This window comes from Cheilinus undulatus, linkage group 12 (assembly GCF_018320785.1).
Source record: "Cheilinus undulatus linkage group 12, ASM1832078v1, whole genome shotgun sequence".
Taxonomy (NCBI): Eukaryota; Metazoa; Chordata; class Actinopteri; order Labriformes; family Labridae; genus Cheilinus; species Cheilinus undulatus.
In genome coordinates, this window is record NC_054876.1 from 16,048,304 (window position 1) to 16,062,657 (window position 14,354).

The 14,354-nt window shown below is 40.2% G+C and overlaps 1 protein-coding gene across 1 annotated transcript; it reads right to left on the minus strand.

Moving 5' to 3' along the window:
* Nucleotides 1-1,869: 1,869 nt before the first annotated feature.
* Nucleotides 1,870-10,157, minus strand: LOC121519215 (N-acetyllactosaminide beta-1,3-N-acetylglucosaminyltransferase 3-like). The gene is made up of 2 exons (XM_041802054.1): nt 10,117-10,157; nt 1,870-2,998 (listed from the first exon to the last, which is right to left on the minus strand). The coding sequence occupies exons 1-2, from the start codon at nt 10,122-10,124 to the stop codon at nt 1,870-1,872; spliced, it is 1,137 nt and encodes a 378-aa protein (XP_041657988.1). The 5' UTR covers nt 10,125-10,157.
* Nucleotides 10,158-14,354: the final 4,197 nt, after the last annotated feature.

The window sequence follows — 14,354 nt, forward strand, 5'->3', positions numbered from 1 at the left end:
ATAATGTTTACATCAAGAACTTCGTCTCTGCCTCAGTGGTGTAACACAAGCCATCCCATGGCTCCACCTCTTTCTGATAAAATTATCCACAACATGGGGTTTACATATGATGCCAAAGCAGTGTCAGAAACATAGGGTTATAAACACATTGAGAAATAATTAATTGCAGACATATTTCAGGAGCACCTGCAGCAGTTTTTTTAAACCAGAATGATCATGTTAGCTCTACTAAAAGAACCAAGTTAGGGGGCTGCATTGGGATCAGGTCTGAATATAAATTTTGCTGGCATTAAAACTGTTTAAGTTCGTAAACAAGGAACAGTCTAATTCCTTAAATGCGCACAGAAGCTTTAACGCTCCTCATAGCGCTGAAGAAGAGCATCTCCATTGCACTGATGCGCCTCATGACGCACAGCAAGGGACACTGGCACAGAGATACTGAGCCAGCATGCTGTTATTTCAGGGGAAATTCCTTCTTTCTCTAAAAGTTGGCCTCTAAGTGTTTAATTTATGGACAAGGACAGGGACAGGAATAGTAAAAACGTACTCTCTGTGGGAGCTGACTGAAGTACGCTGCGCTCTTAAAAACAATGTATACATAAAGTCTATGACGTGAACCTGACGTTACTCTTATTAATATAACCAGGGGTTAAATGAGTCCAGGCTGACAGCTGTTAGAGTCCATGTTTTTTGGAGTGTTATGCCTGACAAGGATGTGAGAGTTTTCTTTCATGCTCCATTCAGTCAGAAAACTTTGATCAGAATAATGAAAACCCTTATTTGTCAAGGGCAGTGCTTAGGTGAATGCAGTATTGTTTTCTTAAACTGAACGTAGAGTCCGGGCTCTACAAATTGAACACGCACGTTGCGGGCACAGGTAGGAGGGATGACACACACTGCACAAGCAGGTGTTCACAGTAAGGAATTCAAGAGGAATGGGCAGGTAGGGTGTTAGCTGTCCCACACAGGGCTCTATCTCAACGTCCTGTCTGTTCAGCGCTGTGTGAACGAGAACAAAGACAACTTTTTTTAATGTCAACGTCTTGCTGGGATCCCAGTGTGCATGGGCTGGGACCACGCATGGAGAGAGAGAGACAGAGAGCGGCGAGGTGAGGCTTCGGGCACAGAGGTTAGACGAGTGCAGGAGTTGATGATCTGTTGATTGGTGGACCCATTTAAAATGTCAGGGCTCATGACAGCGCCCCCCTCAGCGTGGTGTCCCAGGCAACTGCAACTGCCTGGGACACATGCTTTTCTAAAATTTTCTTTCTAATCTCCTGAGACAACTCTCTCCTTCGTTTCCTCTGGTCCATGTTTAGTGTGGTACACACCATGTCACCAAACAGCACAGTGACTACTTGTCCCCCTTTAAATAGGCCGACTGACTGATTACAAGTTTGTAGACACCTGTGATGCTAATAAGAGGACACACCTTGGTTGTACATGTCCCTATGGTCACATTACTTTCAATCTTTTCTAGGGCTACCATCATTTTTGTCCAGGCATGTTTCATGAGTTTGTTTTTCAAAATAATTCTGTTGAACCACAATTCAAAAGCAATGTCTGATTTTCATTGGTTAATTTTAATTGAATTTTTATTTATTATTACTTCTGTCAGATTCAAATTATTTCTGTGAGCATTGTGGGTTTTTCTTTCATTAACAGAGGGGTACCAACAATTTTGTCCATGTGTGTATCACTGTCTGCTCTCCCGCCACTTACAAATAGCTTCTATTTATAATAATAATATCTAAGGTAATCTCTGAGCCACTCTTCTTAGTCTAGGAAGTTTTAGGGTGGCCTCCTCCTCCTCCTGGCAGTAGCCTCAGTATTATTAATAACAAAAGCCCTGCCATCGCTTATTAGACACTATTTTAAACTGCCAACACATTTCAGGTTGGGGTCATTTATTCTGTGCCACAGGACAATCATTTCAGCTGAAAGGAACCTGTGAACCAGTAGGATTTCATTATAAAAACAAGGGTCATATTCATCTATGTTGGATGGGACATACAGTCCTGTAGTCTTCACGCCGATATGCGAACCAGGCCTAAGTCCTGCTTTCGCCAGGCACATTCCCATGTAAGCATCATCAATGGGAAAAAGGACAATCGACTGGGACATGTTGTATATGACCAAAGCAGTGTAACCAGATAGGAAGAAGCCCCCACCACCACAGTAAGGGAGGTATGAGTCAGACTCAAACAACTGGACTGGAACAAAATACTTGCTCCACGGTGCTCTAATTGGCCTGGCATAGTCAATCAGATATCCAGTGAAGAGGTGCTTGCTTCCATTATTGTCCTTCAGGTTTTGGAGATACTTCACAACGTTATGTGAGTTCACAAAGACGTCATCATCACCATTTAACAGGAAATGTACCTTAGGACAGTTTCTTTCCATCCACTCCAGAAAGAGTACCTGCTTCAAGGTAAGGTTGAAAAATGTGTCCATAAAATCCCATTGAAGAATGTCATAGTGCTGACTTTGCTCCAGTTCAAGCACTTTGTTCAATCTTTTCTTCTCAAATCCAGTACCTGTTGTTCCTGCAATGAAGAGCCGCCTGATCCACACACCATTCTGCAGCCTCTCATTGGCCCAGGTTTTGCGCAGTACCTCTCTGCGATCGTAGTTATGTGGGGGGCTTTTGATGACCAGCAAAAGGAAGACTTCAGAGGATCGGTCAGGGCCCCCACATTTGTGAGGAAGGTCCAGTATCATGGGAAAATGTCGACAGTGGCGATGATATAGAAAGTCTTGTATGTGACCAGGGAGTGAGCTGAAGTTTGTGATGCTGTTAGCAGACATGTTTCTTTCGCACCTTTGCCAGTATACATAGGAGGTATTTTTGGTGTTTGGTGATATCTGACTGCCATCCATTTGTACATCTGCATGAAGAGCTGTGTGGCCAGAATATTCTCTGCAAAGATAAACAACCATGAGAAGACATCCCAGCAGGAAGACAGTTCTTGAACTGAAGATTTTTGCCCGTAGATATCTGGAATGAAAAACAGAAAGTTGACATATCTCAGACTAAGGGTGAGAGGTAAATAAACCAAGTTATGTAGGATTTAACCTCTGACGTCCCAGCATCCTCATATGAGGACATCACATTTTAGGTGCCCCTCACCATCACTCTTAATTCTGTTGATCTATTCTGTACTGTTGGCCCTCACTCATAAACACTCTGTCATCTTAAGGTCACAAAAGCACATTACAGTTATCTATTCAAGATGGCCACCATTTCAACCAAATGCTCTTTTCAAGGTTTTAAATTTTATGAGTGGAAGTTGTTCATTCATGCTCGGTTATGATTGTAGTTTGATATAGCTGCAAATTTCCATCAATCCATCTATTTTCTATACTGCTGTAATATGAGTGATTGAGCCCTGCCCCTCAACCAATCAGATTAACCCCCAAGACTTTTGGGGGCACAGACCGAGTCAAGACTGAGACAAGAGGAAGACCATATAAATCTATTTTAAAAAGCCATGACAAGGTTGAACAGTTAAAGAGCAAACTCTCTTTAATTTTAGTTTTCTGTTAAATCAATTTGACGGATAAGACTAGGTAAAAACCTAGTTTATGGCTGACCACAACTATCTGGGATGCCTGTTGAAATGCCTGACAGGCAGAGTGATTTTTGTCATTATTGTTTTTTTTTTGTGCCAAATTTATTGTGGCCTCTTAAATGTACATAGCTACATGCTGTCCTCTCTCTCCTCTTAATAAAGCTCATCTCTGTGTAGATATGAAACACTACAGAGACATGTGTCAGACTTCAGTGATAGAAAAAGACAGTGTCACTGGAGATAAAATGTCTTTTTTTTATTAGATATAAGCCTTCAATGGTAGTAATTTTTTACTAACAATAAAACATAATTCTCCTCAGACAGGTCTGTAAGGGTCTTAATATGCGTAAAATTAAGCTGAATTTCTATTTTAGAGATCCTATCCTTTTTCATATCTGTTAATTATCTATAAACAGCACATTTATCATATTCCCTGCAAATGAAGGCATGCTAAACGTTAAAGTATAGTGTTCTCTTAACAACAAAAAATGCAGAGCTTTTACCATTTATTTGTTCCCCATAAACATGTAGTATTAAGGGAATATTTACCAAATATTTCTTTAACATGCGCACACCCCTGGTTCACGTGGGCGCAGATCAACCTAACAGCCTGCCCACTAAGCATGACTTCCTGTCAGCTAGCTAGCTAGCATTCTGGTTGACAGAAACGTAGCGTCTGCCTGTCGAGCTATCTGTCAATCAGATGAGACGCACCAATCAGTCCGCAGTGAGGTTTTTCCTAAATATAGTCTAAACCATTGTGGTCCAAAATTCACCCTCCGTACAGGGAGAGCACATGAAGACATTAGCCAATGAGACACGTTTATTTTTCTGAACCAGGCTGTAAACCAGTTTATCTCTAGTGTAAAAGCCAGCTGTTTAGCAGGTGTTCAGATGGGACTTCCAGTGTTCCTGCAGTCAGCCTCAAATGGACACTTGCGGTATTGCAATTTTTTGCACTTCTGCATTGGCTTCATTTTTCAGGAACGGAGGTTGCCACTTGGCACTGACGCGCTGGTCCTCCGTGGTCAGAGAGGAGCTCTGGTGTTCTGGTGTTTATCCTTCAGTATTCTGAAACTTTCCTCAACAGATAGAAGCCTGAAGTCTACACTACCAACATGTTAGCATGCATTTCAGTGTAGGTGAGTGCATGAGCATCGTGTTTGTGTGTGTCACTCTTAAGCAACATGAAAGCAGACGAGGATGAGAGGAGAGCAGCAGACACTGCTACACAAATGACGCACGGCCAAAGAGAAAGGGACGATAAAGAAAGAGTGACAGGGGGACAGGAGATCATGATGGAAAAATTAAAAATCAAAGATTATGCACGAGTTTGAAATCACGAAATATATTCTCTGCACAAGACAAGCTGTCGGTGTTGCTCTATGCTCTGGTTTGAAGAAGAACAGCGGTCCAGGTCAGAGTAAACTGCAGCAGCCTTACAGCGAGATCCCAGCTAACAGCGGACAATACGGACAAGCCCACCGCCATGATCGGAAAGCCATGCTGAAACAGACCAGGAGTAGAGCAAGAACATTTTTTTCTGTCACAGAAAGCATTCAATGTTGCTCTCTGCGCTTGTTTGGATGAGACACGTTGTCTGGTTCAGACAGAAGCGCCGCTGCAGCTCCCAGTAGCAGTCCCAGCTAATGACAGGCCTGCTAGAGTCATTAGATGGGACACGACAACTAATTAGGTGTTTACAACAACTAACCCCTTCCCCGTAACTATCACATGCCAAAGCAGGGTGGCAGAAGAGTGACAACCTCATTTTCTCTTGCAGAAAGCTTTCCATGTTGCTCTCAATGCTAACTGTGATGAAGAAATGTGTTGGTCTGGCTAAAGCCGAGCTAACGTTTGGCTAGCAGCCATTGTGTACAAGCAAAACAAGTAACCCTTTCCCCTTTTACTATCACACACACTGTAGCGGGTTGGCAGAAGAGCAAAGACACCCTTTCTGTTACAGAAAGCTTTTAGTGTTGCTGTCTTCGCTTGTTTAAATAAAAAAAATGTTCAGTTTTGACTAAGTGCTGCTGTGACTAATTCAGAGCTACTTGCTACACCAGCAGCCAGCATACACAAGCATTCACACAAGAAGTTACCCTTTTCCCCCTCAACTATCACAGAGTCATGCCAAAGCAGGTCAGCAGAAGAGTAAAAACATCTTTCTCAACATGAAAAGCTTATAGGGTTATTTTTATTCTTTGTCATACAGAAATGTGTCCCAGTTCTGGTCAAACAGAGGCCATGCTAAAGCTATATCTGAGTATTTACAGCAGTGGAGGCAGCCATTAGAGGGCTTTCGGCACAAGAAAACCTTGCCCATAGAGCAAATCTGTATGTATGGCTCTAGTTAACGCAGTGGAGGCAGCGATTAGTGACAGCATTCAGTTCGAGTAAATGCAACTCTGTTATGTTAGGGCTCTGGAAGTGGGGTCACTCACTCACTCACTCACTCACTCAGTATACGGACAGAGCCATATGTAGGGTTGACCTCAGCGGTCAGCCCAAAAACACAGTGTCTGCATCTCTTTCAAAGAACAATATGCAAAATCTCAAATCTTAACAAATTTATTCAACTAACTTGTAAAAAATAAACCCTTGCATGTATTTAAAAGCCACTGACAAGTCAGTAATTATTTTAAATATCTGGAAATGAGATATTTACCTAGATGTGTCAGATGAATGAGGCATACATTAATGAAGTCGAAGTCGACTGGTCTTGTCCAAGACTGAGACAAGACCAAGTAAAAATGCTCGAGTCCAAGACGAGACCAAGAAACTCAAAATGTAGTCTTGAGACCCATCTCAAGACCAAGACTGTTCTCGAGTATTACAACACTAGTGCTAGATAAACATCGGAGTCACCATGCTGAAAGAGACACCAGAACAAGTGATTGCACACTTCTGCTAAACCACAAGCCTCCTGGACTTGATTTTTTTTTTTTTAGATTTATTTTGGGCATTTTTGTGCCTTTATATGATAGAGGAGGACAGTGGATAGAGTCAGAAACAGGGACAAGAGCGGGGGAGAGACATGCGGTAAAGGGCCTCAGGCCGGATTTGAACCCGGGCCGCCGGCATACATGGGGCATGCCTTAAACAACTAGGCCACCTGCACCCCTGGACTTGATGTTTTGAGCACACCATTACCAGCTACGCCAACCAAGATCCCAGAACCAAAGAAACATTGTTCCAAGAATCAAAAGTTGTTTCAAATATTATGCAAAAATCACTTTTTCAGGCTTTTCTAACAGAAATATTTCTCCCTGGCCAGTCCACAATCCCCTCAAATACCAGACCCCCGCCCCCCCAAGTTTCAGAAAATATGTGCTGAAACAAGCTGTTCTCGGATTTTATTCCTAGTGACTTCACATGGGGAGTAAGCACCCACCCCCAGGTTTGGTTGGCCCTCCCCACTTGGAGGAAAGTTCTGCCCTCCTCTACTCATCCTGCTCTCAGCCACCAGCTGTGATGCTCGATAGCTCAGTGGGTTACCCTGCTGATTATGGTTCAAATCCCAGTCAAGTCCTAAACGTTGGATAAAAGTGTCTGTAACATCAGGAGAGCCACATCCATTTCCTGAGAGGGGTGTGGTCAGGGGCGGCATCAGACAGCTCAGTAACGTTTAAAGCCACAGACACAGAAACGGCTCATTCTGAGCGGGGCTGAAACAGAGGGATCTTCAGACATGCAGAAATCCAATACTGGTTTGTTTTTTCAGCAACAAATTTCACAGGCATGTTTTGGGGACCTCTGAGACCAATATAAACTTGTCTTAAAAGGGTAAAATATGTCTCCTTTAAAAACTAAAGTTTATGCAAACAAAAATGGATTGAGAGGAGCATACTATTTCTCATAAACTGGTTTGACGCTAATGGAAATCTTCTTACTTATGACGACTTTCTTATAACGAAATCTTTTCCTGTCACATATAAGGAGTTTAATTCTGTATCCAAGGCTATTCCTTCAGGTACAATTGAACCAATCAAATGTCACTTAAAGTGTCAAAAAGCCAATGTTGAATTTCCTTGTTTAAAACTTGATGGCATAAAACTGATAAAAACATTTTGATAATGTGAATTGGAAGAAGGCTTGGTTATGACCCTCCCAATTCTGTGTGCAGATAAAATTAGAGAAGTTCATTTCAAGATTTTTCACATTTATCACTATAATATACTGATTTCCAAGGTTACAGATATAGATGTATTGTTGTTTATGTTATTCTTTGTAATATGTTAAATGTTATCATTTTTTTGTATGCTTTTCTCCCCTTTTGTACCATTATTTTTGTTCTTTACTATTCTTTTTAAGTGATATCCTGTTTCACTGTCTTAAAAGACTTAAATGTTCAATAAATTAAAAAAAAAAAAAAAAAAAAAAGATCTTGCAGTGGTCTCATTTTACTCCTCTTACCAAGCACTGTTTATGGATGCACAGACATTTGATCCAAATAGAATATTTAAAAATAATGTTTTTAAGCTAAAAGTCACCAACTGCAGCTTTAAGCACATTGTGTTTGTCTATACTTGTGACTTAGATGTCATTTGGTACGGGTCCCTCAGTATCAGAAATCGTTACAGATTGCAGGGCATTTCAAAAACCTGCAGTCGAATTACAGGTTCGACCCTTACTGACCTAACTCAGTTGTGCAGAGTTAGGACTCTAAAAAAGGCCCTGTCTATCCTGGCTGATCACAGCCACCCTTTATTTTCAGAGTTTAAGCTGCTACCATCTGGCTGCAGATTCAGCCTGCCAGTATGTAGGACAAAAAGGCTAAAAAGCTCTGCTGCCATCGGCTTTCTAAATAGTTGGCCAAAGCCTGTGTTATTTCTTGGTTTTTATTGTGTTTTATCATTGTATTGCACACAGTCTCTCATGCTTCTATTTATTGTGTTGTCAATGCTGTTTTTTATGATTGATCTGAATGTATGTCTTGACTGCTGGCTGCGAAACAAATTCCCCTTCACAGGGATAATAAAGTGAACCTTGAACCTTGAACCTTGATGTAGATCAGATCACATTTGATGGCTAACAAATGAAGAAAACTAGATCATTTCAAAGGGTTCACCTGCTGTTTCACCTGCTTGTTGTAATTTGGTCCGGAAGGTAGGGTGAACAGGTATTATTGGTTTCATGTTGGTACCAGATTTTGATACTCATCCTTATATTCTCTAACAGTGAACCTGAAAAAGTAAAGGACTCATCTTCTTAATACTCACTGTTAACACCACCTAACCTGTATTTATTAAAGGGGACATATTTTACCCTTTTCAGACAAGTTCATATTGGTCTCAGAGGTCCCCAAAACATGCCTGTGAAGTTTGATGCTGACAAAACACTCAAGTATTAGATTTTTGCATGTCTGACCTGGGGGCGGGTGCTTACTCACCATGGGAGGTCACTAGTGTAAAATCTGAGAACGGCTTGTTTTAGCACACATTTTCTGAAAGGTGGAGAAAGAGAGGGGGAGAGGGAATGGATTTTTCTGGTACTTGAGGGGATTGTGGACAGACTAGGGGAAAATATTTTTGTTAGAAAAGCCTGAAAAGTGATTTTTGCATAATATGTCCAACTTTTCTTGTTCTAAACAGACCCGAATGAAGCAGCTAAGCATTATACTTCTCATAAAACATCACATTACCCCAATCTTGGCTTCCCAGTAGTTAAATCCAAAAGTGTCAAAGTCTGACTTTGAGACATATTACTATCACTCCTCACAAGGAAGCTCATAGCTTAACATACACAGGTGAAGCCCCTTTGAAAGTGCCAAGAAAAACACGAGGGATTTGAAAATCTCTTCAGTCTTTGCACTGACAACTGATCAAGCCTGTTTTGTGGTATTTAGTTGCAGATGGAGGAAAAGTCTGTCTTTTCTGTGTTCATCTATGTGTGAAACTGTGATGGATGTATATTATCAGATACAATATAGAAAGTTGAGAGGAAATATAATTTTGAAACATCTGAAAAGTATTTTCTCCCCAGAAATAAAAAAAGAGACTTCTTGATCAGAGATCACCAATCAGCTCTTTGTTAGCATTGCCAGTGAAGATTTCTTGTTACCAGCACATGTCAGAGCTGGTGACTGTAACGGTTAATCAGACTGAATTACAGCAGAGTTTTGGCATTTGTGGTCATGATGATTATCTTTGTTTTTTGCTTATATTGCAGAAATGTTTATTGAATTAAGTTTGAAACTTGCAAAGCCTTGAATATTTGATACATTTGAAGAACTTGCTTCATTGTATCAAAAAATGTGTAAAGATGTAAAAATCATTTAACATTACTGTAGGTATTTGTTGCTTTTTAAAGAAGCAAAATCAAAGATTTCCATCTTTTAAAAAAATATTATTATCAACATATTTATTTGATTTAACTTTATATAAATGCAGCCTCTAAAAGAAGAACAACACTGTGACAGAAGTACTTGATCACCTATGAATTACTAGAGTATCTCCAAGTAAACAATCCTTAAATTCTGACTGTCTCAATCAAATAAAAAAGAACCACACCAGTAAATAAATCTTCATTTTAAGATAATTACCTGGACATCTTGGCAGATCAGTGTGAGCGTTTGGTTTGTCTCTCTGTCTGTTGACAGTCAGAAATCTGAGCAGGCTGCTGCAGGAAAAGTATCATACAAGGTTCTCTGAGTTATCTCTGCCCTGGGTGTTGCCTGACAGGTAAGGTGCATATACCCACCAATAATTTAATGCATAAACCGTAATTTGGACTGCCTAGGTAAAAATTAGCACAGGTTCTCAAGATGGTGAAGGGTGAACATTGCAGGAGAAAAACATTTTTTTTTAAAGTCAAATCTGCCTGGGAGGTAAAAGGAGAAAGTGAACAGATGAAAACTCAACTTTCCTCAACCTGAAAATTTAACTCCTCTCAATTTCTTTGTTTACTTCTCTCTGTTTATACAATGGTTGATCATCTCACCTGACATTAAAACACTGATGTGAAATAATGTGTCATTGTTAAAAAGATCCACCCATTTGGTACATTCTGTCCCATTTTACCCTCACAATAGGGCAGATCAATTAAGATTTATTCTTTTTGCACCAACAGCACAGACTTTAGCATGAGAATTGTTCCTGCAAATAGCTCCCTTCTGATTTTATGCAGCTGCAAAACCACCCACAAATTTGGCCGGCCACAGGCAGTGGTGCATCAGGGGCTGTTAGCTACGATCACAAACAGCACAATGACAGAGAGAGAAAGAAAGACGGAACATTTAACATTTTCAGACAGAGTAAAGAGACATTTATTTGATGGAGAGGATGAGAAGGAGGACGATGATATTACTGACCATTGCACAACATCACAGATGTTTATACAAGGCAGCACCAGTCTGTTATTAGACTCTATGGTGTTTTTTACACTCTTTTACTGGTAAATTATTTCAGGATTAATGTTTTTTTTGTGTTTTTACTTCCTGTTTGGATAGAGACCAGCAGCCTGTTGCATCAGCTATGTGTAAGTTCTGTCTTAAGTTATGGTGTAAAGTCCACACTAAACCCTACGCTGAAACGAGCTAACTTATTACTGAAGTTGTGTGATCATTTGGCTGCACCATGGAGAAATAAGGTTCATCTTTACCAGTAGAGCTTAATGTCCAAGGTAACCAAAATGTTGTCACGGATATGGCGTTTAATTCGATGATTTTTTTACCCAGTGTTTGTCACAGCGCTACTTCTTGTGTCTAATTTTCTCTAAATAGGCAAACAGCCAAAACTAACTTATGCTAACTGCTGTCAAACCTTAAACTGGGGGTATTATACTTTTCCGATTTTTAAAACATAAATATAAAGTCACAATGTTAGGTGTCCATACGCCATGTATGCAAATTTTCAAACCGCAAGATAAACGTATGTGGCAGTAATCTTGGAATTAGCATGTGAACTGATGAAAACGGTTCGTTGAAAATCTCGCCAAGATTCTACCGAGACGAGATTTCGATGGACCAAACTGATGAGGTCATCACAATAGGATCTCCTGACTGGTTCGTGGTTTGTCTGTGCTGCCAGCAAAGCAGAACAGACCGCCCCCACAAGGCCTTTTAGCCATTAGCCACTTAGCAACAGAGTAATTAAACACTTACCAAACAGATACGTCCTGCTCTATCCTTCGCTGTTGCTGCTACCCCCCCCACACAAACTATCAGGATCAGACCGGTTCATTCAGTTTTCGACTACTAGCATAATAACATTAGCCACATTGGAGGGGCAGGCATAAAACATTGAGTCCTGCCGCCGGCCAGCCTCCAGAAAAATGGGCCAATCGGAGGAAAGCAGGTCCGTTTGCATCTTCAGGTGTAGCCTCTGTACTTTTGTTAATGAAGTCTTCTGTGAACAGTAGATGGTGATACCTTCACTCCTGAACAGTAGATGGTGATACCTTCCTGAATAGTAGATGGTGATACCTTCACTCCTGAACAGTAGATGGTGATACCTTCACTCCTGAACAGTAGATGGTGATACCTTCCTGAATAGTAGATGGTGATACCTTCACTCCTGAACAGTAGATGGTGATACCTTCCTGAACAGTAGATGGTGATACCTTCCTGAACAGTAGATGGTGATACCTTCACTCCTGAACAGTAGATGGTGATACCTTCACTCCTGAACAGTAGATGGTGATACTTCCTGAATAGTAGATGGTGATACCTTCACTCCTGAACAGTAGATGGTGATACCTTCACTCCTGAACAGTAGATGGTGATACCTTCACTCCTGAACAGTAGATGGTGATACTTCCTGAATAGTAGATGGTGATACCTTCACTCCTGAACAGTAGATGGTGATATGTCTTGAACAGTACAGGAACATTCTATGCATAAATATGTATAAAAATGGGTAAAAGATACAATTCAAAACAATTTAAAATCATGTTTTTCTCTTGGTACGTATCTGGCGATCCACTCTCAGTATCTCATGACCCCCAGGAGGGTCCTGAGATTCATGTTGAGATCCTGACTTGCTACACCAGTGGTTTCTTTCTTTTTCAGGACATTTCAAGTGGTTATACTGGCTATGGCCAATGTTTGTGCAATGGCTTTGATTGATTTTCCAGATTCTCTCATCTTCACAATTGTTTGTTGTTCAACTATAGACAGCTCTCTGGTTTTCTTGTTGGTTACACCTCTAACTATATAAATGCAGAAACTGAGCATAGACATTCAACACTATTTATTGTTTGAATAATCAATGCAATAGGACACGCCTGGTCATAAAACACACCTGTCGGTCATATGTTTCAATGCTTTTGCTCACATTAAAATGGGTGGGTTCAAACAAAAGGTGCTACCTTCTAAGTTGTGTATCAGATCCAGATATAAATACCTGGAAATAAAAGCTAAATTGTTGATCTCTTGTCTCATATTCATCTTTTGATGTCAAACCCAAATGTTTTAAGTCTCCACGGCTCCAATACTTTTGAAAGGGGAATGCAGGTATAAAATTCAAGTTACAAGTTAGGCCTCAGTGAAACTATCTCAGCTGGTAAATCTAGTGCATGAGAGTAATGCTCAACAGTAATAGTTCTTAAAAAATGAGGCATGAATCCCAGCTAAGTGGACATGGGGTCTGGTTAAAAGAGTTAATTTTGTACAGTCCTTTTAGGCAGTTCTACCTTTCTAGTCTTTGTTAACATCCCCTGCCATTGCCTCTGTTATGAAATTCATACTAAGAATACTGAGCATACACTGTAAAGAGGTTAAACGCCTCTGGGGCTTTCTGTACCGTCACATTCTTCTTCTTAAAAAAATGTAAACTATCGTTTCACCAGCTCTATCACAAGTACAATATGCAAATAAGGGAAAAGTCTGTAAAGTTGTGCATTGCTATGTTCTGACTCTTGACACAAAGTCACACTGAAGCCAAACTCAAAGACGGCATACTGATCCCAAAACTCCCTATTTGTTGTCTTGGCTGATTCACACAGCTTGTCCTGCAGGTGCAGCCTGTGTAACGACACACACTCAAAAAGAAAATGTAGATTTGAGCAAAGTTGTCATTCAAAGACAAATGTGTCTGTTTTTGTTAAAAAAAAAAATTAATCTTCCTGATTGTTTAACTACAACCTTGTTATGAAAATGATGCAGATTTTAGATGTCACACTTAAGTTTTAATGCGCTTCCAAAGACTTGCCATGAAAACACTGGTTTTCAAAGTTCTTTTACATGTGAAGAAACAAACAGAAGAAGAAGCAACAAAACCCAAATGAAAGACAGAGAAATCAGAACAGATGAAACTCAGCAAAATCAATAGAACCCAAGCAGTTCAAGGACCTGAATAAAAACAGGGTCAAGATAATAAACTAACAGCATCATAAGACACCAGAGCCCAGATGCCACAAGATACCAAGCAGACTAAGACAACATGCAAACTAAGACATCAAAGACATCAGTGGAGCACGAACATCATATGACCATCATAGGTACCATGAAAACAACAAAAACAGTAGGAACCAACAAGAGAGATAAAAACAATAAAAGAAGGGTAAAAGCAGTCAAATATATAAGTAACAGGACAAGAGCCAGTTAAAAAAGTAAAATATCAATGAGGTGGAAAAATCCAAGTAAAATAAGGAAAAATGATAAAATAGAATTTTGAAACAAAATAAGATGACTCACAGAAAAGCAAGTCTATAAAAATGAGTTTTAAGAAGTGATTTAAAAGAAGTGACATGCCCGTCAGGTAGGTCGTTCCAAAGTCGAGAAGCCCTGTTGGAAAAAGCTCATTCACCTTTAGTTTTAAGTAGGGGTGCTCCGATCAGGGT